Source organism: Meleagris gallopavo, chromosome 1 (genome assembly GCF_905368555.1).
Source record: "Meleagris gallopavo chromosome 1, MGAL_WU_HG_1.1, whole genome shotgun sequence".
In the NCBI taxonomy this organism is placed as follows: Eukaryota; Metazoa; Chordata; class Aves; order Galliformes; family Phasianidae; genus Meleagris; species Meleagris gallopavo.
In genome coordinates this window covers 76,866,614-76,891,767 of record NC_139404.1, presented here as the reverse complement: position 1 = coordinate 76,891,767, position 25,154 = coordinate 76,866,614, and the positions used below count along the sequence as shown (strand labels likewise).

The window sequence follows — 25,154 nt, the reverse complement described above, 5'->3', positions numbered from 1 at the left end:
ACTGTCAACCTCTAGATCAAGTACTAGATCAGATTGCCCAAGGCCCAATTCAATCTAGCCTTGAATGACTCCAGGGACAGGGCATCCATGGCCATTCTGGACAACCTGTTCCAGCACCTCACCAACCTCTCTGTGAAAAATTTTCTCCTGACATCTAATTTAAATCTGCCCTCCTTTCATTTAAAACCATTCTCCCTTGACCTAACACTATCTACCTGCCATCATCTATGTCATTGATAAAAATGTTAAAGAGTACTGGTCCCAAGACAGACACCTGGGGGACATCATTTGTCACCAGCTTCCACCTGGATGTAAAGCCACAACCTTCTGGCTGAAATCTTCCAAACAATTTCTTATCTATCAAATAGTCCACCCTTGAAATCTATATCTCTACATTCTTTCATATTACTTTTACTATTGGTTTATATATATATATATACTACTGCATCTTGTTATTTTACTCTACATATAAGCAATATTTTGTGACATAAGTTAAACTGACATGGCTTACTATTTCTTTGATCAAAAAAAAGAACTTCTCCCCCCCTCCAAAAAAACAACAATCACATTCACTCGTGGGTCTTCTGAGAAATTGTAGTTTTAAAATATGTAGATTATAAGTCTGTGGGATTCAATTTATTTGCTTGATTGTTTCTTAAAACTGTAGGACAAGGATGGCTTAAGGTGAACCAAGGCAAGACATTTCAGAAAAGTCTTCACTCAAAACCCAAGGAAAAGAGCATACACAGACATAAAAAGACTCAATAGATGGTGAAATCAGAGGATCAGTTTGGATCCTACTCGTCGTTTGTTTTAGCGCAAAAAACAAGAGAATTAAATTCTTTTTATTTTCAGTTAGCAGCTCAGCTTTATTAACTTTGGCTATCTGGACAGTATCCAGAAAAAAAAAAATTATAGATGCTCTGTACATTAACATTTTGAATACTTGAGCCACATTTTATTCACATTTTATATTGATTTTCATTCAAATGGCATATAAAGCATAGCATATTTAGTATACACTATACAAGGATACTGTAGTCAAATGTGTGTATAACTGTCTTTTAGCCTGAAGTCCATGAACCTCGACACTCAGGTCTACAGTTCTTATTTAATCTTGAATTCAATGTCTAGCCTCCAGTGAAAATACTTCTGCAAAAACAAATTAACATACAAAAAACCACTACGGTTAGTTATTTGTTAGTTAAATCATTAATGGAGGCTCTGGGCTACACTGCTTTCCATTTCAGAGAAGACCAATGAAATCAAACCACCGACTGTGGCCATCTTTTCACCATCAAAGCAAGAGATTCAACAGAAGAAGAAGGCCACACTGGTGTGTCTGGCCTCCGGTTTCTACCCTGATAACCTCAATTTAGTCTGGAAGGTGAATAGCAAGAAGAGAACAGAAGGAGTGGGAACAGATGAAATTTCCACATCAAATGGGAGCACTTACTCATTGACCAGCAGACTGAGAATCTCAGACCAAGAGTGGTTCAACCCTCTGAATCGTTTTGAATGTATTGCCGAATTTTTTAAGAATGAAAGCCAACCAATACATAAATTCATCTATGGTGATACTGGTGAGTAAGACATATATGGAGCTCATTCTCTGTAGACTCCTTTCTCCGGGCCAAAAAGTCATTATTTCAAGTATGTTTCTTGGAAGTCTAGTACATTTAACTAGATCTGTCAGTAACTAGAAAATTGAGAGATTCAAAAGAATCTGATCATGTTTTTCTCCAAATTGGCTAAAACCCCTATCATTCTCATTCCCCCACACACCCTCTATTATAAAAGGAATTGAATAAACACAATGAAGGTGTTCTGTTCAATATCTGAACTCAATTAATAATTCCTATTTCTTTCTTTCTGCATTTAGGCTGTGATATCTTCAGAGGTAAGTTAAGTCATTGATTTTTTTCCCTTCTTGACAATTAGTCTGTTCATTTATGCAAAAAAGTGCTCACTGAAAGATGTGTCTTACATACAAGTGTCTATACGAATACTGTGCTTGTTTTTCCTGTCAGATACTTCCATTTAGACATGTGTACACAGATGCAGGTACAAGTATATGCATATACATTCATGTTCTTATGTATGAGTGTGAACATTCAACTTTTGTCTGCTCTCATGAAACCTTCCATGAGACTGAAAGCAAAAACTGGACATTTTAGTATAAAATATCACTGAGAGCAACACAGTTATATATACCATGAAGATACGTGCTGATTTTCTAGTGAGAAGTTAGTCACCAACTTAACTAAGTCATTCCACAGCATGTTGTCTCCTTAGATACTCTGCAGAATTAGACTAAATGATATTCCTATGTGAAAGACTCCAATCCAATTTCATTTTATGTTTCCCCCAAATTCTCTTTATTTGGACAATTTCCTAATCAGTTCCACCACTATGAATGCAAAATAAGAACAACAACAACAACAACAACAACAACAACAACAACAACAACAATAATAATAATAATAGTAATAAATAATAGTAATAATAAAGTAAAAAAAAAAAAAAAAGGAATACAATAATAACCTTGCCCAGGAAATTTCCCAAAGAAACGTTTGGTTTTTATTTTTATTTTTATTTTTCTCTCATTTCAGAAAACTATCAGAGAAGTGCTACAGCGGGGAAGTTTGTATACATAATGCTCATTTTCAAGAGCATTTTGTATGGGATATTTGTGATGGGGATGATGCTTTGGTACAAGGTGAGGATCGAAGTTCTTCCACTCTGTACATATTTATCGTAAATCATTCTAACTGTACGTGAGGAAACTTTGGACAAAGCGAGGTCTTGCAACTGATATTTATATAAATCTATCTCTCTTAAACACAATTGAATATCTTCTTAATTTTAAGAGAAAAAGCTAGCAAGGATGAAGGGAAGGGCTTTAGGAAAAAAATAAGGAAATATGACAGGGAGTTATTGAAAAAGACAATTAATTAAGTATTACCAAAATGTATGGTCTTTTTAAAGACAAGAAAAAAACGAAAAATAGGAATGTGAAACAACACATAAGAAAAATAAGAAAGAATTCAAAAAAGAAAAAAGAAAAAAAAAAGAAAGAAAAGAAAAGCATAAGAGAATTTAATCTATAAGGGAAGAAGAAAGGAAAAATAAGTGGTTCTCTAAAGCTATATTTATAAACACCATTGATTTGTTGTTGGAATCAATTCCCTTCCCTTCCATAAACCTGTTATATAAATATAGATGAAATAATCATCTTCCACCTAGATACGTTATGAATTCTAAATCCTTTCGGAAAAAATATTTTTTGTTGCAAATAAAATAGTCTAGTTCTTCTATTTGTAAAAAAAATTGAAACACTAGTAGATTGACCTGTGTAAAATTCATTTCTTCCTTTCTCACTCAAAGATTCACTTACATAACAATCATTGCTTGTATTTCAGTAATTCTCAATGGCTTATCCTTAATCTCTTGTTCATTTCTTTCTTTCTTTTTTTTTTTTTTTTCAGAAAATGTACTAGATACGCTTTGCCCTGAAGAGAAGGACAGATATTATGCAAGTGGAAAGCCTCAAATCTTCATATAAAAGTTCTGATTTGCTTCAAGAACCAGTAAATTAACTATATGGCAATCTCCACTTATTTTGGCTTCCTTTCAAATTTACCTTCTGATAAAAGTCTATCCTTAATAAGGCTTTCTGTATTTTCCTTTAAAAGCTATGATAGCACAACAGAAATGTTTAATTTCTGCTGTTCTCTGAGAATGGAATGGGTACAATTGACTCCACAATCGGTGATGTAGAAAAGAAGTACATCTGTGCTTTTAGAAATGAAAACTTGGTACTCCAACCCAGGTCCTCATGACACATTTTAAAATGCATATGGCATTATAGAAGGAAAAGGAAATCTTCATATCCTCATTATGTGGAGGGAGAGATGGAGGGTGCAGGGAGGAAGAAGTCAGATGGGGAGGGAGGGGGAGAGAAAGACAGGGAGGGAGAGGAAGAAGAAGGACGTAAAGGGAGAAGGGAGAGAAAGAGATGAACGGGGATGGTGAGGTAGAGGGAAAGGGAGGGCAAGGGGGAGAGAGGAAGTAGGAGGGAAAAAGGAGGAGAAGGAGTAAGGCAGGGGAACACCTAGAGAGATAGATGGAGTGGAAAGGAATGAAGAGGGAAGGGTGAGATGGATAGTAGAGGGTGAGGGGAGATGGGATGGAGGAAGAGAAGGTTGGGAGTAAGAAAGCAAGTGCTGTCCCAAAAAATAAATAATGAAAATAAGCAAGTATTATTTTCAAAGATAAACCACAATGCCCTCTCCCTTTCCTGGACTGTATATAGACTTGCAAACATTTAAAAAATACTGTCTTTGCTAAACGGCACTATACATATCAAACCGAACCATTGTGTTGCACATTGTCACAATGTGTACCTGTAGGAATGGAGAGAGCAGAAAAATGAAATTAGAACATAATTCTCAAGAATATGAGATTGTTTTCCTTGAAAAAGTTAAATTACGTTTATTGTTTTTAAAATGAAAGACAGAAACTAGGAGGAGAAGAGATTGAATTAACAACTGGGAAGAGCTGTAGGTGTCAAGCTTAAATCGGAAATATATGTCAAGGAGATTATTGTGAAGAATAAACAGTAAATCCAAGAGATTATTAACTGTTGAGAGTGCTTCTGGAGATCTTTCATCCACTTTGCATCTCATTAAAATATTAGCTTGTGGCACAACTTACACAATTAGTGATTCAGAAGAACCTTGCTTGGAAATAAATGGAAAACAATGATACATTTTATTCATAGATACATCCTAAGTAAGGACAGGAGTAGTGCGGGCCAATATATACGAGTACTGGTGGAATTTTGGAAGCAGAACAATTGTGAAAGTAAAAGCAAGGCAAAAGGTATAGGAGACAAGGAGATCCTGAGGGGATAGCCAGGGTCTTCCAGGAGAAAATATAGCCAGGCAAAGTATCTCTGAAGGCCTCTGCAGAAAATGTTGCTTCAGGATCATCATAGAAGGGTTTGGATTGGAAAAGACCTTAAAGGTTGTATAGTTCTGATCCTTCTCTTTCATGGATAGGTAGGGGTACCTTCAAATCTCAAAGCCCTGTTCAACCCGGAGATGAACAATTCCAGGGGTGGAGAATCCACAACTTCTTTGAACAACATGTTCAAGTGCCTTACCATCTTCATAGTAAAGAGTTTCTTGCTAACATCTAATCTAAATCTCCCCTCTTTTAGTTTAAAACCATTACCCTTTGTCCCATTGCTATCAGACAGTAAAAAGTCAGTCTCCCTCCTGTTTATAATCTCCCTTCAAGTATCAGAAGGTCACTATGAAGTCTCCCACGAGCCCTCTCTTATCCAGGCTAAAAAAGCCCACCTCCCTCAGCTTGACTTCATAGGTGAGGTGCTCCAGCCCTCTGACAATTTTTGTGACCTTCCTTTGGGGCCAACATCATCATGATCTTTTTATGTTGGGGGATGGAGTAGTGGGGAAGAATCACCTCCTTCAACCTGCTAACTACAATTCTTCTGATGCAATCCAGGATATGGCTAGTTTTCTGGGGTGTAAACACACGTTGCCAGTTCATATTGAGTTTTTCATCAACCTACACCCACAAGTTCATCACCTCAGAGCAGATGGTGTGCCTAAATGAGCTTGAAAACCTCTTTAAGTGAACAGCAGTTGAGTTTTAGCTAAAACAGGATGTGGTTTGACATTTACTCAAAAAGATACTTTGATAACTCATTGGCCTCCCTTACCACAGCAACACCCCAGCCTCTCAGGATGAGGCATAAGGGAGCAGCTGTCAGTTCACCATATTACAGTTGAACAGAAATAGCGACATATACGAGTCTTATGAAAGCCAATGGGGTTTTTTGTCTTGTTATCATACAATCTTGTTGTTGAAGTCTGCAGATGGCTTTTGCATGCGCAGCTGCTGTTCCTGTTGTGCAACAACCACAAAAAAAAAAAAAACAAGGACTTGTGGGGGGTTGTTGATCTGCTTTTTTTTTTTTTTTAAGTGATTTCTAGGTGTCTCAGAACAACAAAACAAGACAGACTTGATGAAAATTTTGATGGAGATGTCTCGATAAATATTTCTGTTCAAAATTGATCTAATTCAAAAGGTATATCATGTTCCTCAAGGCTTTGTCCAGGTGAATTCCGAATATCAAGGACAGAGATTTGGTGATAATCTCTCTGAGAAACTTCTTCCAGTGCTGAAGCAACATCAAGGGGAAATATTTTTTCCTTACATCTAATGAGTTTCTCTCAGTGTACGTTGTTCCTACTGTCCTTTCACTGTGTCCCTCTAAAACTTCAACTCTGTTTGTATTAAGGTCACACAGTTAGCTACCTTTTAGTCTACTCCTCTCCAAGCTGAAGAAAATTAACTGCCTAAGCATAACTTCTCATTCCCTGAGCATATCTTCTTCTCTAGATCCCTGATCATTTTAGTAGTGTTCAACTGACCTCTCTCCAATTTGTTGATATTTCTCTTGTACTGGGACTGTGGCAGGGTAAGTTGGGGTATATGGAAAGCAGGTATGGCTTTGAGATATATCTTCCAAATATCACATTGTGACAGTTGACAGATAATTGTTCGCCCTATAGCACTTGTAGTATAATTTAACAAAATTCGGATTGATACAAGAATAACGTCAGAATGTGGATGCTGTGTCTGTATTTATTTAATGGCTGCATTCCACATAGGTCATGCTGAAAATAATGCCATCTGTTCATTTCCATGGAAATTACAATAGATACAAAAAGCACAATAACAGTAATTCGGATACAAAGCACTATTTTTCAGCATAGCCACCACCATCAGCTATGCATTTTCACCATGACGAAAAAGAGTTTGCATGCTTTGCTCATATAAATCTGCACCAGCAGAGATGACCCAATGTTTCACAGCTGTCATGATGACATTGTTGCTAGAAAAAAGATGCCATTACAGTCCAACTTTCACTGTGTTAACATACACTGTTTGGTCTTCTTAATAGATTAATAGGTCCCTTCCAAACCTTCTATGATTCTACAAATGTCAATAGATGCAATTTTTTTGTTGCACACATAGGGTTTATATAGGTTTCTAATAAACATGTGTTTGCTTACTATTGGTGCACAACGTTGGCTGCCAAGTGGGCTGCTCAGCCTTAACCAATGTTCAGACAGCATTCACCCCTGTGCTGCTAAGCCAGTTTACTTGTCAGCCCCCCCACATCCACAGAGCACAGCTGCAGATGTGGGCTCGCTGTTCACATGCTGCCCCAAGGACGTTGTGACTCCTATCTAACTCCTAGTATTTTCTCATGGCTATGCACTCTGTGCCGCTGCAACAGCTATGCTCGTACATATTCTCATGGCCGCCCTGCTCTTGCAGCCATTCCCCAACAAGATGTCATTTTGTCAGACTGCCCCTCTGCCACCATCTGTGACAGGGAAAAAAGTATAATGGAACATAGGCAGGAAGGTTTAAACTCTACCACTAGTTTTCACTCTGATGTAGTGGAACAACATATTAAAAATGGAAAAATTATTTTCAGAATAGCCATCATACATCCTTTATTTAAGCCCTTCAGAGACTTCAGACTGGAAAGAGAATATTCTCATTATTATTTATTTCAGGACTATCAAATTGTGTAGTTGGATTTTACAGTATATCACAAGAACTTTGCTTGGTGCTTTCTTGCTTGTAAAAATTAAGGAATTCAACATTGAATGCTTACACCTCAACAGCAGTGAACTGCATTAAGGACACAGGGAGAAGGGTACTGCTTTAGGATCCTTAACAAGAAAGACACTGATAGGTATTTGTGTGTGAGATATGTAACATTCATTGTGCATGTATGAAACATTCCATCAAGAAGAAATCACACAGTAAATAAAATCACATTCACATCCTGCTTGTTCCTCCTTCTATTTCTTTTGTCTTCAAAGTACAGATGTTTAGAACTTGCTCAAAATCAAAGAGAACTTTGAGAACTTGCAAGAAGAAACATCACAAGGTTGATTGAAATATACTCATAACTCATCCATGGATGGAAGGGATAAACTAAATAAACGTAGATTTTCTTACAGCATATCTGGCTGTGGAAAAGCCATAGGTATGATGCATAAATGGATTGATGTAGCACATGTAAATATATGCATCACGCAGAAGTAAGCTGCATAGTGAAAACAATTTCTGAATAAAAATAGATCTATATTTTTCTTGATCATGATGTTATTTTAGATTGCATACTACTTTATGCCACTTCCCTTTACTCTTTTTATCCACCGTATATACATATAACTTACAGGACTGTAATGGCTAATCTGTAACATAACAGTTTCATTTCGCTTCTTTTTGTCATCTCTTGTTCAATTCTCTCACTGCTTTAGGAGCCTCTAGATCTATTGAAGTTCTTCATATTAGAATAATCTTTTCAGACACAGTGAATAGCACAGTGGCTTTGGCTGCTTGATAAGATTCACAGTGGCATGAGAGCATACCTGTAAGCCCCTGTCTCCAAAGTAGTTCTGACTTCGACATGCAGATACTACTACAATTAACTGTTCTGTATCAGGGAAGAAAGAGGTCTATGTAAAACTAATTTAGGGATATGTATGCTACAATACTTCCATTTCCTTTCTTTTATATCTGGATTTAATTAACGAACTGTAAGGATTGTTATGACATGATAGAGTATCAACAGCCGATCAGAAAAGAGGAATTATCAATGAAATGGAGCCTGCTTGATCTCTCTTGGTCCGGCTCCCCAGCAGCCTATGTTTTGTGAATAGCACCTTGACCTACATACCATTATCCTGGGAGTGCTGAGAGCTACTCCCTTCTGAGGGAAGGTACTGGAGAGGAGTTTATGTACAGAAAGCAAATGACTTTGAAGTGTTGTGTCCAAACTTGAGGCACAGAAATAGATAGCTGAATGGTTCTTCTTTACAGACATGATATCTAAACGAAAGTATTCTCGGGTTAACCGCTTAGCTTCATATCCAATGTGAATATCACCCTTATTTTCCTGATTTGCTCCATATGAATAATAGATTAATTGCAGCCCCTTCCCTGGCTGCTGCAGATACCAGTACATAGAGTTGTGACTATCATTTTGACTGCATCCCAGGGTAGCATTCTCATCTTCTTTCAGCACCAGACTTGAGTTTTGTGTTATCTTAGCTCCTGTGAGACAAAGCAAAAGTAACACAATTAGAAAGCAGACTGCATTCTCCCCACAGCAGAGCAGGCATGGTGTCTCTGCTGATGCCTTACTTGCTCCAAAGAAGTACAAGACCAAGCACCAAACTGTCCACATTCTCACTGCTGCCCCAGGAGTCAGAGAGCATGTCTCGGTAAGGCACTTATATATATAGGTCTGTTTCCATTTCCCTTAAACCAATAGCAACGATCTCTGCAGCAGCCAGATCTGTGCTGAAAACCAAGCTTCTTTCTGTGTGAAATTTCAAGCAAACACTTAAAAAAAAAAAAAAAAAAAAAAAAGTGCCTGTTGAAAATGTACGGAAACTTTCAAACTGACTCAGATGGAAAATACTCAGACAGGATAGTATCAAACATGAAAACTACCTTTCCACTTAATCTTGCATATTTTATTTTTATTTTCTGGTATTTTCTTTCCAGAATCAAAATATTTTAGTATAACCAATTTAAGACTGTTGTTGGTTTTTTTTGTTCGTTTTTAATACACCAGGCAGTGCCCCAGCCCTTTCTATTACTCTACATTCCTTTGGCTGTTTATTGCCATCTTCCTACAGATTCTGATGTACTTAAGGGAACAGCAAAATGTATTTTCAAGATCCACTGAATATTTTGAGTATAGTATAGGAAAAAACAGCTATTTTATGTGCAGATTAAATACATATGCTACAATTACCAACCATGCCAACCATGATCTTGTTTATTGATTGCTTTATATGGACCCAGTAGCAACCTGGGCACACACTAAAAATGTAAGAAATTTTAGGTTGTTCTTGAAGAAAACGTCTGACAACTTCTTTTCCTTTAGTTGTCTTAGCATTATCGGTACTCACTATAAGCCCAATTTCCATGACTGTGACACAGCAGCCTCTAACACAATCTTTTCACCTGTGTTAAAAAGACCAATCACAGTCCAACCTTGGTATTTTGGATGCATAGTGGAGTAATCACAGCAGTCGTATTTGCCATCTACAGCCGTAAAATGAGTCCTCAGAGACTAACACCATAATTAAATATCTTAACATTGAAAATACTTTTTTTGTGAAAGGATACCATCTGGTGGAATGAATGGATGCTCACAGTGATTCTTTTAAGCTATATTTCCTATTTTTGCATGGGCAGAACTACATGGAAAAGGAGCAGGGACTATTACATTAGACAGAAGCATCTTTACACTTGTGACTGTGAAATTTTCTAAGTGTTAACTCAAAAATACAAAAGTTCTTTTTCTCTGTAGGATAAATCTTAGAGCTGATATTAAGAATCTGATTTCACAAAGCCAAAAATAATGCAGATGAGGGTGCTAGTGTGTGAAATAGCTGATGAGGTACCTGTCCTGTGGGGGAGATATGCTGTAAAAGCGTCCTAAGGTCAAGATATCTAGTCTGAAAAGAGAAATCTTTCTACTCAGAACGTTTGTATGATTTTATGTGGGTCGGAGGCTAGAGAGGTGATTTGCAGAAATGTAATAGATGAAATCCAAGGAGAATATCTAGATTCAAATACCACATTGTCATTCTTTCAAGCCACATTCTGAATCCAGATAACCTAACTCTCTAGAATGTTTTGTGTTGTAAGATATCCCAAAGAGATTAATAGCCAATGTTTTCCTGCTGTACAAAAAAAAAAAAAAAATTTAAAGCCTTGACTTTTTACATGAAACAGACTCTACACAGCAGTAATGCTTTAAGTATTTAACACAGAATAAAAGAATTTTGAGAGAGAAAAATCTGATTCACAGTATCCTGTCACATAACAGCAGGTGAATAAAGTGAACCTAGTTCACTAATTCTGCAGCGAGCATTTTTACTTCTAAGTCTTCAAGCGTAAGTGTGGACTTTTGGAAGGAGAGACCTCATCCCTTAAGTCCAGCAGAGTTTGTAGGAGGCTGAAGCCATTGTTTACCCTCAAGAAACCAGACATCAATATGACAAATATAGCCAGTCTTAATACACTTAGCTGCCTACCATTTTCAAGGCTTAGACTATTTTAAGCATGGGTATTGTCAAAAGCATGTTTGTCGGGACCTTCTCACCAGACTTAGAGCAATACAACATGAAATAAGAATCAGGAAATCATCCATTTTAAATAACCATTTATTGGTTTTATTGCAAGCATATTTTCAGTTCTATTTCAGGTAAAAGCTACTCTTTCCATCTAAGGCAGCACCAAGATTGTCTCACAATTGACGTTTGAACATTAACCTGTTCTACATATGGAAACAGAGGCATTAGAAAAGCATCTAGGTGGAGAGGTGAATAAAGACCTTCACGCACACTGATTTCATGAGTATTCAAGTACAAAGTTCATTCTTATGGTGATATAAGTGTATTATTATGAGACATTCTGAGGCACAGTTGAAGTGTTTCTGACAGTAAAATCCCTAATGATCTTAGAAATAGCACATTGTTCAGAAGAGTCATAGAAGTGCAGCAATGGGTGGTTGTAAACTTTCACAGAATCTTGCTATTAGCAGTAGAGGTTTTAGGTCTACAGCATTTTTACTGAGGCCCACTCACAAAGGTATTTCATTGAGGCTTCTTCCAAATTAAAAAGGTTGAATGCAAGTAGTTAATAGCACAAACATGATAGGAGAAGAGTAGTATAGCTTCCCAAGCCTGCAGTGGTGGTTATCTCAGGCATGTTGGAGGAGTATTAGATTTTGCCAACTAAATGTGATTATATTTTAATAATTGACTGTGAATTTCAATAAATTTAATTTTAGAATGATGTAGATTTGCTTTAATATATATCCATATATACTTGTCTACATACAAATACAAGCATAAGTGTACACTCAAGTAAGAGGTATATACATTATTTTATTCAAAGGGAATAAACAAATTAGTACACACCGTCATGGTATATTTTTATACTGTTCTTTACCTTATGAAGCAAAATTATTTTCTTAGCATAGTGCCAAATAACTGAAGTCTGAATCAGTGATATGTATATAGGAGCATGACTCATTCACTTTAAGGCTCCTTCACAGCTTAGATAGGTTTGATCTGTCTTTCACCCACTACTGATGCAAGGTTTCAAAGTTCTTTTCATTCCTATGAAGTAGAGACAATTAATTTCCACTTATTATAGGACAGATTTGCACTGTTTATGTTCAAGGACGACATCTAAATTTTGTATAATCCTTGACACATCCCATAGTACGTCTCACACCCATTTAGTCCATAACAGTCTACAAAGTGATCCGAAGAACTTATTTATTCATCTGAATGCCTTTCATTTCTGGACAGTTCTTTAACCACTCCCTTTTAAGGAGCAGCCAAATGAGATTGCTCTGACCCGTAATAAGGTTTACTGTGGTTCCCCATGTTCCATTGTTCCTCTGCATTACATGTTTGTGGAGATGAGCCTTTGATCACTATCAGAAGAGCATCTATATAAACAAATAAAATCAAAACTTGTATTTATAGATTGGAATATTTTGTATACTCTCTTATGCTAGTATGGAAATGATATGCAAAGAATGAGTTTTTATATCTTTGTTATCTATTCACAGATTAACCTAAAGACATATTTTAACAGTGACCTCTGTCAAACCTTGCACCATCACTGAATACAATATTTTCTCCATTCCCCCAGTAACGTTCTCTTATATTGAAATAATCAGAATACTATTTGGCTATAGAAGGAGGTGGAACAATTTATTGACTATAGAAAACCTACATACACAAACACAGCAAAGTTACTTGTTACCCATGCCAGTAGCATAGCAATTTAACAGATCAGTACAATGGGAAACGGTGTTTCACCAGAAGTGTAATGACAAAGGATTGGCACAATAGAAAGGTGCTATAAATGAAGGGAAAAAATGCTTACCCATATCAGGAGATACCAGATTTGCAGGGAAAAAACTCAGCCAGGAAAAGATCTCTTTCTGAAGATCCTTCCCAAGTGGCAAGCCCCTAAACAGGGTCTAAGAGAGGTGGAACCAGACTCCACCCCTTCCAGTCACACAGGTGAATTGCCTTCACTTATGCTCCCAGGGCTGACCTGGTCTTATCCCCCAGGTGCTCAATCAGTGGTTCAGGCTGTGACTCAACAGTTCTCATACAAGTAGGAAAAGAATCTGGGTCAGTCAGTAGCCCACTAATCATTAGGAATGAGGCAAGGGAAGAGTGGGAATCTGTGATTGAAAGTGGTAGGAAACAGGGTTCACTCCATTTGATGACATCTTGTCTGAAGTCTGTTCAGTTCTGCCATGAAACTGTGTTTTCAGTTCGTGTGTTAGTATTACTATAGTTTGGAACGCAAGACACACAGTGTGCACAGAATTTCACATTCTCCAATTATAAAACTTCTGGTATTCTTTCCTGTTCTTAATATGGGTGTTGTGGTTCCCATTCTCCTGGTCTTTCTCCTTCCCAACTGCATAAGACATCCAAACAGAAAGTCAAGGAAAAGTTATGTTTAGTCTATCTGCAATACTACAGATTGATTCAGTAAAAATACCCGCATGTCTTTCACTTAAGCAATACCTAACATTCAGAAAATACTGATTTCAAGCATGTTTGCTGTCACTGAAGTCAATGATAACTTCCATTGCAGTGGAAGCAATGAAAGCTTAATTTTTGTTAAGTAAAGAAGTATGACAGTGCACCCTATTCCCTCATCCAAGTCATTGATGAATATATTGTAGTGTACTGTTCCTCGTACCAACCCTTGAGGAACTCCACGAGATACAGGCCTCCAACTAGACTCTGTCCCATTGATCACAACTCTCTGGCTTCTTTCTTTCAGCCAGTTCACAGTCCACCTCACTACCCTATTGTCCAGACCACAATTTCTCTGTTTAGCTGCAAGGATGCTGTGGGAGACGGTATCAATTGCTTTACTAAAATCAAGATAGACCACATCCACTGCTTTAACATCATCTATCCACCTGGTTACATCTTCATAAAAGGCTATCAGGTTGGTAAAGTATGACTTCCCTTGGTGAAGCAATGTTGACTATCCCTAATGACCCTCTTATCCTTGATACGCCTAGAAATAAGTTGTTTCATCACCTTTCCAGGGATGGAGGTGTGGCTGACCAGACTGTAGTCAACTGGGTCCTCCTTCTTGATCTTTTTGAACACTGGAGTGACATTCGCTTTCCTCCAATCCTCAAGCACCTCTCCTGTTCCCTACGACTCACAAAAGATAATGGACAGTGGACTAGCAATGACTTCCAACAGTTCCCTCAGAACCTGCGGGTGCATCCCATCAGGACTCATGGATGTCCAGATTGCTAAATTTGTTCCTAACCTAGTCCTCATCAACCGAGGCAAACTCCTCCTTGATCCTGACTTCCTCTGGGGTCTCAGGGGTATGGGCTCTTCAGGACAGCCTCCAGGAGTATAGACAGAGACAAAGAAGGCATTCAGTAACTCTGCCTTCTGTGTGTATCTTCTGTCACCAGGGCACCCACCTCATTCATCAGGAGGCCTACATGCCTCCAGCATTAGTTTTATCTGCAATATATTTGAAGAAGCCTTTTCAGTTGTCTTGGCCCCTCTTGCAAAGTTTAATTCTAAGGAGGCCTTAGCTTTCCTACTGTCTCCCTACATCCTCTGACAACAGTCTTATATTCATCCCATGTGTCCAGCCCCTCCTTCCGTGATCTGTAGACTCTTCTCCTCTACTTGAGTTTGCCCAGAAGTTCCCTGTTTAATCATGGAGGTCTCTGCTTCCAGAGTCTTAGTGCTCTGTAGTCATCCAGAAACAACACACATTGGCATTAAGAATGGAATCTAAGTCAGCAGTAGAAAAGGGGTCTCTTGGTCCATCTGAAAATACTTTGAAACTAAAATCCAGAATAAAATCTGCCAAGGCCCAAAGAAAAGTCTTCCATGGATGCAAAAGGTGTCAACAGCAGCCACTCTGATCAGGCTCCTTTTCAGAAGGTAACTACTCTGAGCAAATAAATCAGTGCTTACCAAGAACCTCACTAAAGTTCATAGTTCGTCCAAGTCTGCCAGCTCATCCTTCAGTAGTTGTCTGCTAATGTGTACAAACGACAGACCTGGAGGGAAGAAATACAAGACAAACAGATAAAGCAGCATGTTCAGACATCCATTAAGACAAACAGGTTTACTAGACCATCAGTTCTTTCCAGTATTCTTATTTACAGCCTACCTGAGGAGGATTTTGGAGGAACTGGCTTTGGATATGTTCCAGGGCAGGTTAATAAACTTTCTGAACTTAGACATGAATCAGTCATGTAGAGCATTGCTGAGGGGCACAACGTAGAGCAGCATGCTTTGTTGCAGTCATAGCTGTGCAAGTTTGGGTTGCCTGGCATATCATCCAACAAAAAAGGGGAGGGTACTAGTCCATTAGGCTCTGCTCCTAACTGTGAGCAAAATAACTGTAAAAGGGCAGAAGACAATGATGAAAGGATGTGGTCATGATGAAGTTTATCCTAAGCACTCATGGTAGGAGTTCACATACCTTTCCAAAATATGTACCAACATCAGAGCTAATGGCTTAGAGAACAGCAGCACAAAACATGATAATGCAGACACAATGCATCTGAGATAGAGTGAGTCACTGCAAAGAAGAGAAGGCCATGACTGTCTGCAAAGTTTGCATTTTTATTGAGTTCTTATTAATGCAGATTGCACAACACTACTGCCAGCTGGGCTAGAGACCATCTATTCATCCATAAGTTAGCAGTGATTGTGGAAAGACAATTTTGGGCTTCTCACTTCTCTTTTCAGCTCCTGAGCCTAAAAACTCCCCTACAAGACACCATTTTTTCTTTCCAGTACACTATGCTCTCTCGTGTCATTCTTGCAGAATTTTCTCTGAGCATACCAGTATCATCACAAATGTTGCCAAAGCAAGCCTCAAAATTAGTAATGAAGACAACTTGTGCTTTGGGCACATCAATACAGAAAGGACATTGAGGTGCTGGAGCAGGTCCAAAGAAGGGCAACAAGGCTTGTGAAAGGCTTGGAGAATACGCCCTATGAGGAGCAACAAAGGAACTGGGGCTGTTTAGTCGGGGGAAGAGAAAGCTGACGGGAGATCTTATTGCTCTCTTCCAATATCTGAAAGGTGCTGACACCAAGAGCGGGGTTGGTCTCTTCTCACTGGTGACAGGTGACAGGACGAGGGGAAATGGCCTCAAGTTGCACCAGAGAAGGTTTAGGTTGTATATCAGGAAAATCGTCTATATAGAAAGGGTTGTTAAGTATTGGAATAGGCTCCCCAGAGAGGTGGTTGAGTCACCATCCTTGAATATGTTTAAAAACTGCTTGGATGTGGTGCTCAGGGACATGATTTAGTGGAGGGTTGTTAGGGTTAGGGTAGTATGCTTAGGTTATGGTTGGACTTTATGATCTCTAAGGTCTTTTCCAACCTGAGCAATTCTATGGTTATAGGATTCTATGCACTGCTTCTTCCCTGTTTTTTGTGGGTTTTTTTTGTTTGTTTGTTTGTTTTTGTCTTGCTTTTTTTCTGGTTTTTCTCAAGCAAAGCCTGGAAAAAAAAAATCAAAACACTCTAGCCCAGTACCCAGTGTAATACATGCTATAGAGGCACTCTTTCACTTCAAATACACTCTAGTGTTTCTGATACAGAGCTGTGCTATAGCTCTCTTGAATAAAAATGCCTCACACTGAAAGAAGTACACTTCACCCCGCATGTTTGTTTTAGAACTGAACATCACCTTGCTCTTAGCCAACCCACATATTTTTGATTGTTGTTGTTGTTTAAAGCAGATATCTCTGCTCTTGTACTGGATTTAGGAGTAGAATCCAGCTGCTCTTTGTTATGACAGAAGAGGAAAAATATGATTATTCCAGCATTAGCCGAGAGCTTTAGATTATATGGCAGAGACATATAACTGATCAGATATCTAATCCTAGATATCTTGGTTATTACAGTGCTTAGTCTGGAGTTCTTCACACCTTCCTTTAGCAATTTGTACACTACTTAGCTCAAAAGGCCAAATGCTAACATCATCATATTCTTTCAACATTTCACAGAATCAGAGAATATCCTAAGCTGGAAGAAATCTTTGAGTTCAACTCCCAGCTCCACATAGGGCCACCCAAAATTTCTGAGAGCAATTTTAACTGAAAACAAATTCTCAAAATGAGCTTTTCCTATCAATATCTTATTCCCTTCTCAGTTTTGAATGAATCAGACAGTTATGCCAGGCATAGATTCAGGAGAAAAATGATGGTTCTAGGCTTTAAGTTATCTTGCACTGAAATTCTTAAATATGTTTTATGGTTGAGCTGCAGCAACTGATTTTTTTCAGAAGGCAAAAATGTCTGGTTTTACTGAGATCTGAAGGGCCTCTATTTATGAAAGGGTTCTTAAGTTTAGCCTTATACCCATCTCTGTCCTGTGATCAATCTTCTATTCCTGGCCATCATACTGGAAGAAGATCATTGCTAGAGCTCATTGTCAATGTCTTATATTACATAACAGTATTTCCTTCATGTGGAAACCAGAGCTGAATAAGAGACATAGTAGATACATAGATTTCATCTACATGGGAAATTAGGATATATTCAACACATAGCATCATAGAATCGTAGAATCACAGAATTGCACAGGTATTGGAAGACTGCTACCTAATTTTAGAGAGGGTTTGCACTTTTCCTAGTTTTATTTTTCTATGAAATTACTAAAAGTAAAATAAATAAAATTTGTAAAAGTGTTTATACTGCTCCTTCCAGTAAACGATGTTTATCTGAAGCATTAACAGGAGGACACTGAATTATGATACCCATTTCTCATGTTTCAGTGTTCCTCGGCGTGTTTAGATGCTAAGGAGCAATGTCACTTATTTCCACTGAGTGGCACTGTTAGGAAACAGAAACCAAAGCGAAGTCCACTAGACACAGCACTTGATTTTCGAAAGCGCTCAAGTTACGTGCTTTGTGTGATTTTACATCCACAGTGAGCTAAAAGTCTACTTGAAGGAACCGGAAAGATCTTTTGAAGGAACAGAAAAATTTTAGATCTTCCAAGTATTATCTTTAGCCTCTCTGAAATACAGACTTCAGCACAAGCAAAAAATAAAATAAAAATAAAAAATGAAAAATTACCCATTCTCAAAGAATTCTGTTTGACATTATTTTCCTTGAGACCTAGCTCCAAAGTATGAGGTCAGAGCTGAAAGTAATGCCTCATATTTTATTATTTTGACCCATGATATCAGATGCAGATATTTGTGGTACAGCTGTAGATTTTGAACCTTCCCATCAATATTCTGTCACATTTTGCTGCTGTGCCACAGACAGCAGCAGACACAAAGTGATTTCTGACACAAAAGCGCATATGAAACAAAGGTGTGTCATTGAATAGCTCCATGCAGATAAAAATTGCACTCATTAACATTCATTGAAGACTGTTGAAGGTTTCTGGAGACTTCAAAGTGGATAATAGTAAAACGAGGTGATGGGTAGTGTGTTTCAGCAGTGGTGACAGTGACATGTAAAACAAGCCATGTTCCAGACGACCATGTACAGCTGGCGCAGATTTTAATCAGCACAGCATGCAGGCTCTTGTCATCACAGATAAAAATGCATAGCTAGTATTGGTGAACATGTTGAAAAATAGTGTTTTGTAGCTGAGAATGTGCCCTACCAAACTGCGTTACTGCATTCTTCTGTGCTATTGCCGTTTTCATGGAGGTATTTCTTTCGGAGTGATCCATGTATTCTCTCTTTGTTTGTCTTTAATTGTTTTTCCTATCTTTTATCACAGATCTGTGTTCTTTCTGCTTACAGCCTGAACTCCTTTAGCAAGCACTTGGGAAGATAAGCAGGAGATCTGACAAGACTACAATAGATAATTCCCCCAACATGTTGAGCAGAGTTGGCTGTTCATTCCTACTGCTGCCTCCAAGATGCCTACCCACCTTCAGCAGTAGCGCCACCTAATCTGTAGGAGATTTGCTGTTGTTGTTGCTGTTGTTTTCCACTTATACTTTGGTTAAAACTGGATGATATTTCTCCCCAGTGTTTAGCGGATTTAACAAACAATGAAATTTCAGCAATTTCTGGAAGTATTCTAAGTTGAGATTTACATTCTTGGATTTCTGACTTTTTTTTCCTACTTGTATTTTCAGTGGGAAGAGTACAGTTTTAGTCACAGACTGCAAGAGCAAGAGGTAGTGAAAATCCATAGTTATTATGAGATTCTCAATATTATATAACTCAGATAAATGATAAAGACAGAAAAATGGAGAAAGAAAAGTTGTCTGGCAGAAGCTTGTACTCTTTGGGGCTGAAATGTTTGCAGAGCCACAACCTTAAAAGCAGTTCCCATTTTGTACTACGGTGATTTTAAACATTTTTTAAATGAACATATAATTACTGCTAGGCTTCTGAGCATGCTAGGCTGTTACTGGGATGTGGGATGAGTGAAGAGAAAAATTCACAATGTTTTCTGTCAAGATGTTTTCATGCCTTCCAAGCAAATAATCATTCAGTGGGGAAGAAATTGGAACTAAGATGCAAGTGAGCAGACAAATTAGCAGGCTACACACTTGTACTATTCATAAAATAATTTGTCTGAGACTAGCTTTATGTATGTGACCATACATTTCCTTCTCTGAAGGACACCTGAAACAAATAAGCTAAATGAAGTGTCTCATGCTAAGCAAAATAAATTGTTTTAAGCTTAATATTTTCCCATTTTTTTCTCTCAGGAAAAAAAAATAAAAAATCATTCCAATCCAAACTGGATTTGTAGTCCTCTATCCCTTTTCAGTTTTCAGCCAAAAGTGAAACTGAGACTATAGCCATTTCTATAATCCCATACTGTAACTTGGAGCAGGCTCCAGAGACCCTGTACTGTGATGTAGGTTCGTACAAGCTACCTAGTTTGGGATCCAAAGAAAAGCAGTAATTTGGTACATTCTCTTACAGAACATCAGCTCTATTGACCTTTCAGCTTCTTGAGAGTGTTAAGCCTCATCTGCTCAGCCTCTCAACACTAGTGATTTATTTTCCTTATTACGAACTCTGCTTCCAAGAGAATGGTCTATGTTATGGGACTTTTTCAGCTGGGCAGTTTTAGTTAAATCCCAACACATTTTAAAAAAGTGATTCTCCCATCTGTCTGCATATCTCTTTTTCATTTGTTCTGCTTGAGCATAAGTATGTAACAGAAAACAGCTTTTAGGTATCTCAGGCAGTTTTCTGGAGTCATTCTGCATATTACTAACCACCTGAATCTAGCAGAGATCAGTTCTAAGTATGGAATACTTCCAAACATTGTCTATGCTATTTTAACCAGAATTTGTAGTCTCTATACTTCAGAAATTCAGCAGAAATTAGAAATCTCATGCTTGGTCAAGGATCAGGGACACCATATGCCTCAAAAGGGAAAACACAACTAAATCCAGCTGAACTTAGGAGCATGCATCAACAGACAGAACATCCACAGATAGAAAAGGCTAATCTCAAGTGCTTGAGAGAATACAGAGAAGGCTGCAGCTGCAATAAATCCTCTTAAAATATATACCTATACATTCATATCTTCTAGGGAATTCATGAATTGTCACATTTTGGCCTAGTCTGGCCCAATTCCATGACTAATGAAGTGGAGACCTACACCCCAGGAGGGGAGGAAGGGAAAAAGGAGAAAAGGTAGGGAGACAAGCCTAAAAATAAAATAGCGACAATGAGCTAAGGGAGAAAACTAATAGTAAACTAAACTAAATATGATAGTGGAATGTGAGATAACACAATATAATACAATATAATTGGAATTGAAGCTAATAAATCAAATGAGTGAGAGAGAGTGTCCAAAACCAAAGGCCTTACTCTAATGCTGAAAGCGAGATGGGTAGGGAGCACACACCGCAGAGATGAGAAGTAAAAGAAGGGAAATCTTGTGATGCACAAGCAGTTTTATCTTTCTCTCTAAGTGGAAAACTGAAATAGAACTGCAGAGATACGTAGTTTTTCTCTTCTGAGAACCAGGTACCCAGAAATACTGACCACCCATGGAACTGGACCTTTAACTCTTTCACTCCCAGTGCACTACGTGGTGTTATGATGTGAAATACCGATAACAAAAATCAGAAAACCATGACATAAGGCTTTAGTAACAGCATGCACAAGCTATAGATAGATAGATAGATAAATAGAAAGATAGATAGATAGATAGATAGACAGATCTTTAACACAACTGCATATTTCTGTTCCTGAGCCATAGCTGTTGGGCTTTTTAGCTATTTAATTATTTTCCTCCCTTTGCAGCTTCAGAATCCCTGTAGAGTCTCATGTCCTTATGAACTTGAAATTAATTTACTAGGTCTGGGCGTTCAAGTAAAAAGCCAGGAGGCAGTATTGAACTCACCCAGCTGGACTGAAAATCTATACAGAACTAAATAAGTATACCCGAAGTGCCCAGCCCTAGCACTGAACTAGACTGATTGTATAATCAACCACTAGATCTCAGTGTACAGGCATGAGTCTAGCTCTTTCTTCATCCTTGAGACTGATACATGTACTTAACAACAGTAGTAATAAAAAACACAAGCACATGCACATTTAGCTAATGTAGATTGTTGTTATTTTTTCCTTCCATCTCGAGTTTAACTTCACTCCCGTTGAAGTTCAGGAAAAAATGCTCTAGGCAGAAATGATGTCAGTAGAGAAGGATCAAAGCAGAGAACGTCTGCTCTGTAAGCAGAAACACGCCACTTCTTTCAAGGGAAAACTGAAACCCTTAAGATGTCTCCTTCTTCATAGAAAATCTCATTGTTTGTGATAAAAATTAAAAAAATATAGAAATTAATGCCTGACTACTAATGGCTATCAAGAGCCAGTATGATTCCAAAGCTGCAGCTTCTTTTCTTTTACACTTCATCTTGGTCTGCCTTCCAGTCTGCTTATACTTTTAAGCTCCTCTAAATTCTCTACTTGAGTATTATTAATTTTCTGTAAATTTCCCTTCTTTCTACACTGGGCTTACTTAAGGAGAAAGTACATTTGTGCATCACCAAACAAAACAAGGTCATAAATATATGATATCCAGAAGAGTATAGTAAGGTTTAAGTTTACACCTATCAAATCTGATCTGTATGATTCTTTTTTAGAAATATGTGAAGGAAAATTGAGATATTTTAAAATCCTGATAAACCTGCCCCTGAAAACAACCTTCTCGAGGCAGAACTTATCCACTGAAAATAGTTCTGCTTCAAAACTGCTTATAAAATATATCTTCTCATGTATCCTTCTTACTCTTTCCTCTGCCTGCCCTTCTATTTGCTGTTCCCAGCTCCTCCCTCTCCTCATTCCTTCCATTTCTTTCCCTGTCTTTTATGATTGCTCTGTGTATATGTTGCTTTCTCTGTCTCTATCTTCCACCTCTCTCACTCTCACTCTCACCCTCCTTTTTTTCTTTTGAAAATCAATTCCCCATGTCTTAGAGTCACCCCTCCCTTTTATCCTTCTCAGCTATTCACAAGGGTCTTTTTTATTTCTCTTTGGCTAATGAGATCTGCCCTGCACATTCCATCTCTTTTCAGGATTCAACATGTTTTGCACAGTGAGGAAATTATTTTGAGATGGAATGTGATTTTTTTATTCTGACCATTGTTTTAAGAAGTGAATCTTCTTATTTTGTTTTAGATATTATGAGATCTGCTTTTCTGTCTGGATTTTTATGTTTCAATATTTTGTGGAATTCTATGCCCATAGAATGAATGTCTAATTATTCACATGATTATCTGTATTGTCACTCTCCAAAGATTTCTTATTATGTATCTCTGTCAGTAAAAACTTATGAGGATGTATTTTTGAGCATGTGAATTTGTTTATAAATTATACACATGTACTACTGAAGCACTAATCTTTTCTTCCAGGATCTTGTGCAATCCCTGGGAAGCATGCACCCTGCTTTGGAGACCACAAGTCTATGTTATGCAGTCCCACAGTTGCAAAAGTTATGCTAGTTTTATCACATATAAGATTGACCTGCGAATCTGATAGACCTAAAGCAGTTTGGGATGGAGAGCTTTTGTTTCTCTATTTCTGCCAGTGTACAGACTGTGATCATTTATATTTTAGAGAAGAACGGGCTGTTCAGGCTTTGTTGATGTGAATTAATAATTTGCCTAGTAGAGGAAAGTTTAATAAGGTGGAAATGTTTTCAAACGTATAAATGTATGCACTGAAAAATGCTGTAGCATCAAAGAGAAGATATTTATACACTTCCTTAAAGTTAATCCCTAGTAAAGGATGGGCTGTTGTCTTCCCTTCCAGTAAATGAAATTTTAAACAGAATTATTGGCCATTTCATGTGCATCTGTGTCTCTGTGGCACAGGAAACTTTGCTCAGACTTCACCACTCAGAGCTTTTTCATGCTTGGCTTTCCTTTCACAAAAAGGGGGTGGGGGAGGTGTGTGTATGGGGGGAATATTCCATTACTGTAAAGGGGAGAAAGTTCTTCTGTGAACAAAATAGTCATTTGCCTACCTTCCTAACCCCATTGCAATCTCACTGTTTCTTTCTAATGGATGGATACTACTCCTCATAGTACTAAAATAAGGAAGAATGGAAACTGTGAAAAAATTTACCATCAAACTGAGGAAAGGCCAGATTCTGAGAGGAGCTGAGTACCTGTATTTACTCTTGAAGTCAATTTCTTTTAGAATCAGGATAGGGGTGGGGAGTGGAGTTGGAAGTAAAAGGAAGTAATAACCTCCCTGGTCATGCTGACTACATTATTTCTGATGGCAGTCAAGATGCCATTGGCCTTCTTGGCAACCTGAGCACACTACTGGCTCATGTTTTGCTGACTGTCAACTAACAACACCAGATCCTTTTCCTCCAAGCTGTTTGCCAGACACTCCAAACCTTCTTGCCTTGGGCTGCTTGCCCCAAACCTTCATGGGTTGGTTGTGACCAAAATGCATGACGTGGCACTTGGTCTTGTTAAAGCTTATACAACTGGCCTCGCATTGATCCAGCCTATCCATATGTCTCTGTACAGCCTTCCTATTATGAGGAAGATTGACAATTCCTCCCAGTTTCTTGCCATCTACAAACTTATTGAGGGTGCACTTAATCCTTTCATCCAAATTATCAATGAAGATTAAACAGAGTCAGCCCCAAAAACCAGTAGTGACTAATAGCCAGCTGATTTTAACTCCACTCATCACCACTCCCTGGGCCTGGCCATCCAGATAGTTTTTTACCCAATGAGGAGTATATGGCTCAAGCTACAGACTGCCAGCTTCTGCAGGAGAATACTGCGGGGAACAGAGTCAAAGGCTTTACTAAAATCTTGGTAGATTATACCCACAGACTTTCTCTCATCTACCAGGCATGTTACCTGGTCACAAAGGAGATCAGTGTGGACAAATATGACCTGCTTTTCATAAACCCATATAGGCTAAGCCTGATCTCCTTGTTGTCCTGTACCTGCCACATAATCGCACTCAAGATGATACACTCCATGACCTTCCCCAGTACAGAGGTCAGGCTGACAGGTCTGTAATTTCCTGGATCCTCCTTCAGACCATTCTTGTAGATGGGTGTCACATTAGTAAGCATTGTCTGCGACCTCTCCAGTTGAGCAAGACCACTGAGAGATGGTGGAAAATGGCTATCACTTTCATCAGCTTCCTCAGTACCCTCAGGTGGATTCCATCTGGTCCCATAGACTCGTGATGGTCTAGGTGCAGTAGAAGGCCACTAGCTGTTTTCTCCTGAACTGTGAGGGTTGATTTACCTTACCATCACTGTCTTTCTCTTAGAGGGCTGAGTAGCTTGAGGATAACTGGCCTGTCTATTAAAGACAGAAGTAAAGAAAGTATTGATGACTCCAGCCTTTTCCTCAGTGATAACATTCCCTGCCTCATTCAGCAATGACAGGACTCTTCTCTTCTCTTCTCTTCTCTTCTCTTCTCTTCTCTTCTCTTCTCTTCTCTTCTCTTCTCTTCTCTTCTCTTCTCTTCTCTTCTCTT

General features: G+C 38.2%; 1 protein-coding gene across 1 annotated transcript in view; it reads left to right on the top strand.

Moving 5' to 3' along the window:
- The window catches only part of LOC100538410 (M1-specific T cell receptor beta chain-like), a 46,658-nt gene extending 38,758 nt beyond the window's left edge, over window positions 1-7,900 (top strand). Inside the window, exons 5-8 of the mRNA XM_085236140.1 lie at window positions 1,251-1,583; window positions 1,883-1,900; window positions 2,613-2,719; window positions 3,489-7,900. Of these exons, the coding sequence (XP_085092266.1) occupies window positions 1,251-1,583; window positions 1,883-1,900; window positions 2,613-2,719; window positions 3,489-3,500 (470 nt within the window). The 3' untranslated portion in view covers window positions 3,501-7,900. The remainder of the gene's footprint in view (window positions 1-1,250; window positions 1,584-1,882; window positions 1,901-2,612; window positions 2,720-3,488) is intronic.
- Window positions 7,901-25,154: the final 17,254 nt, after the last annotated feature.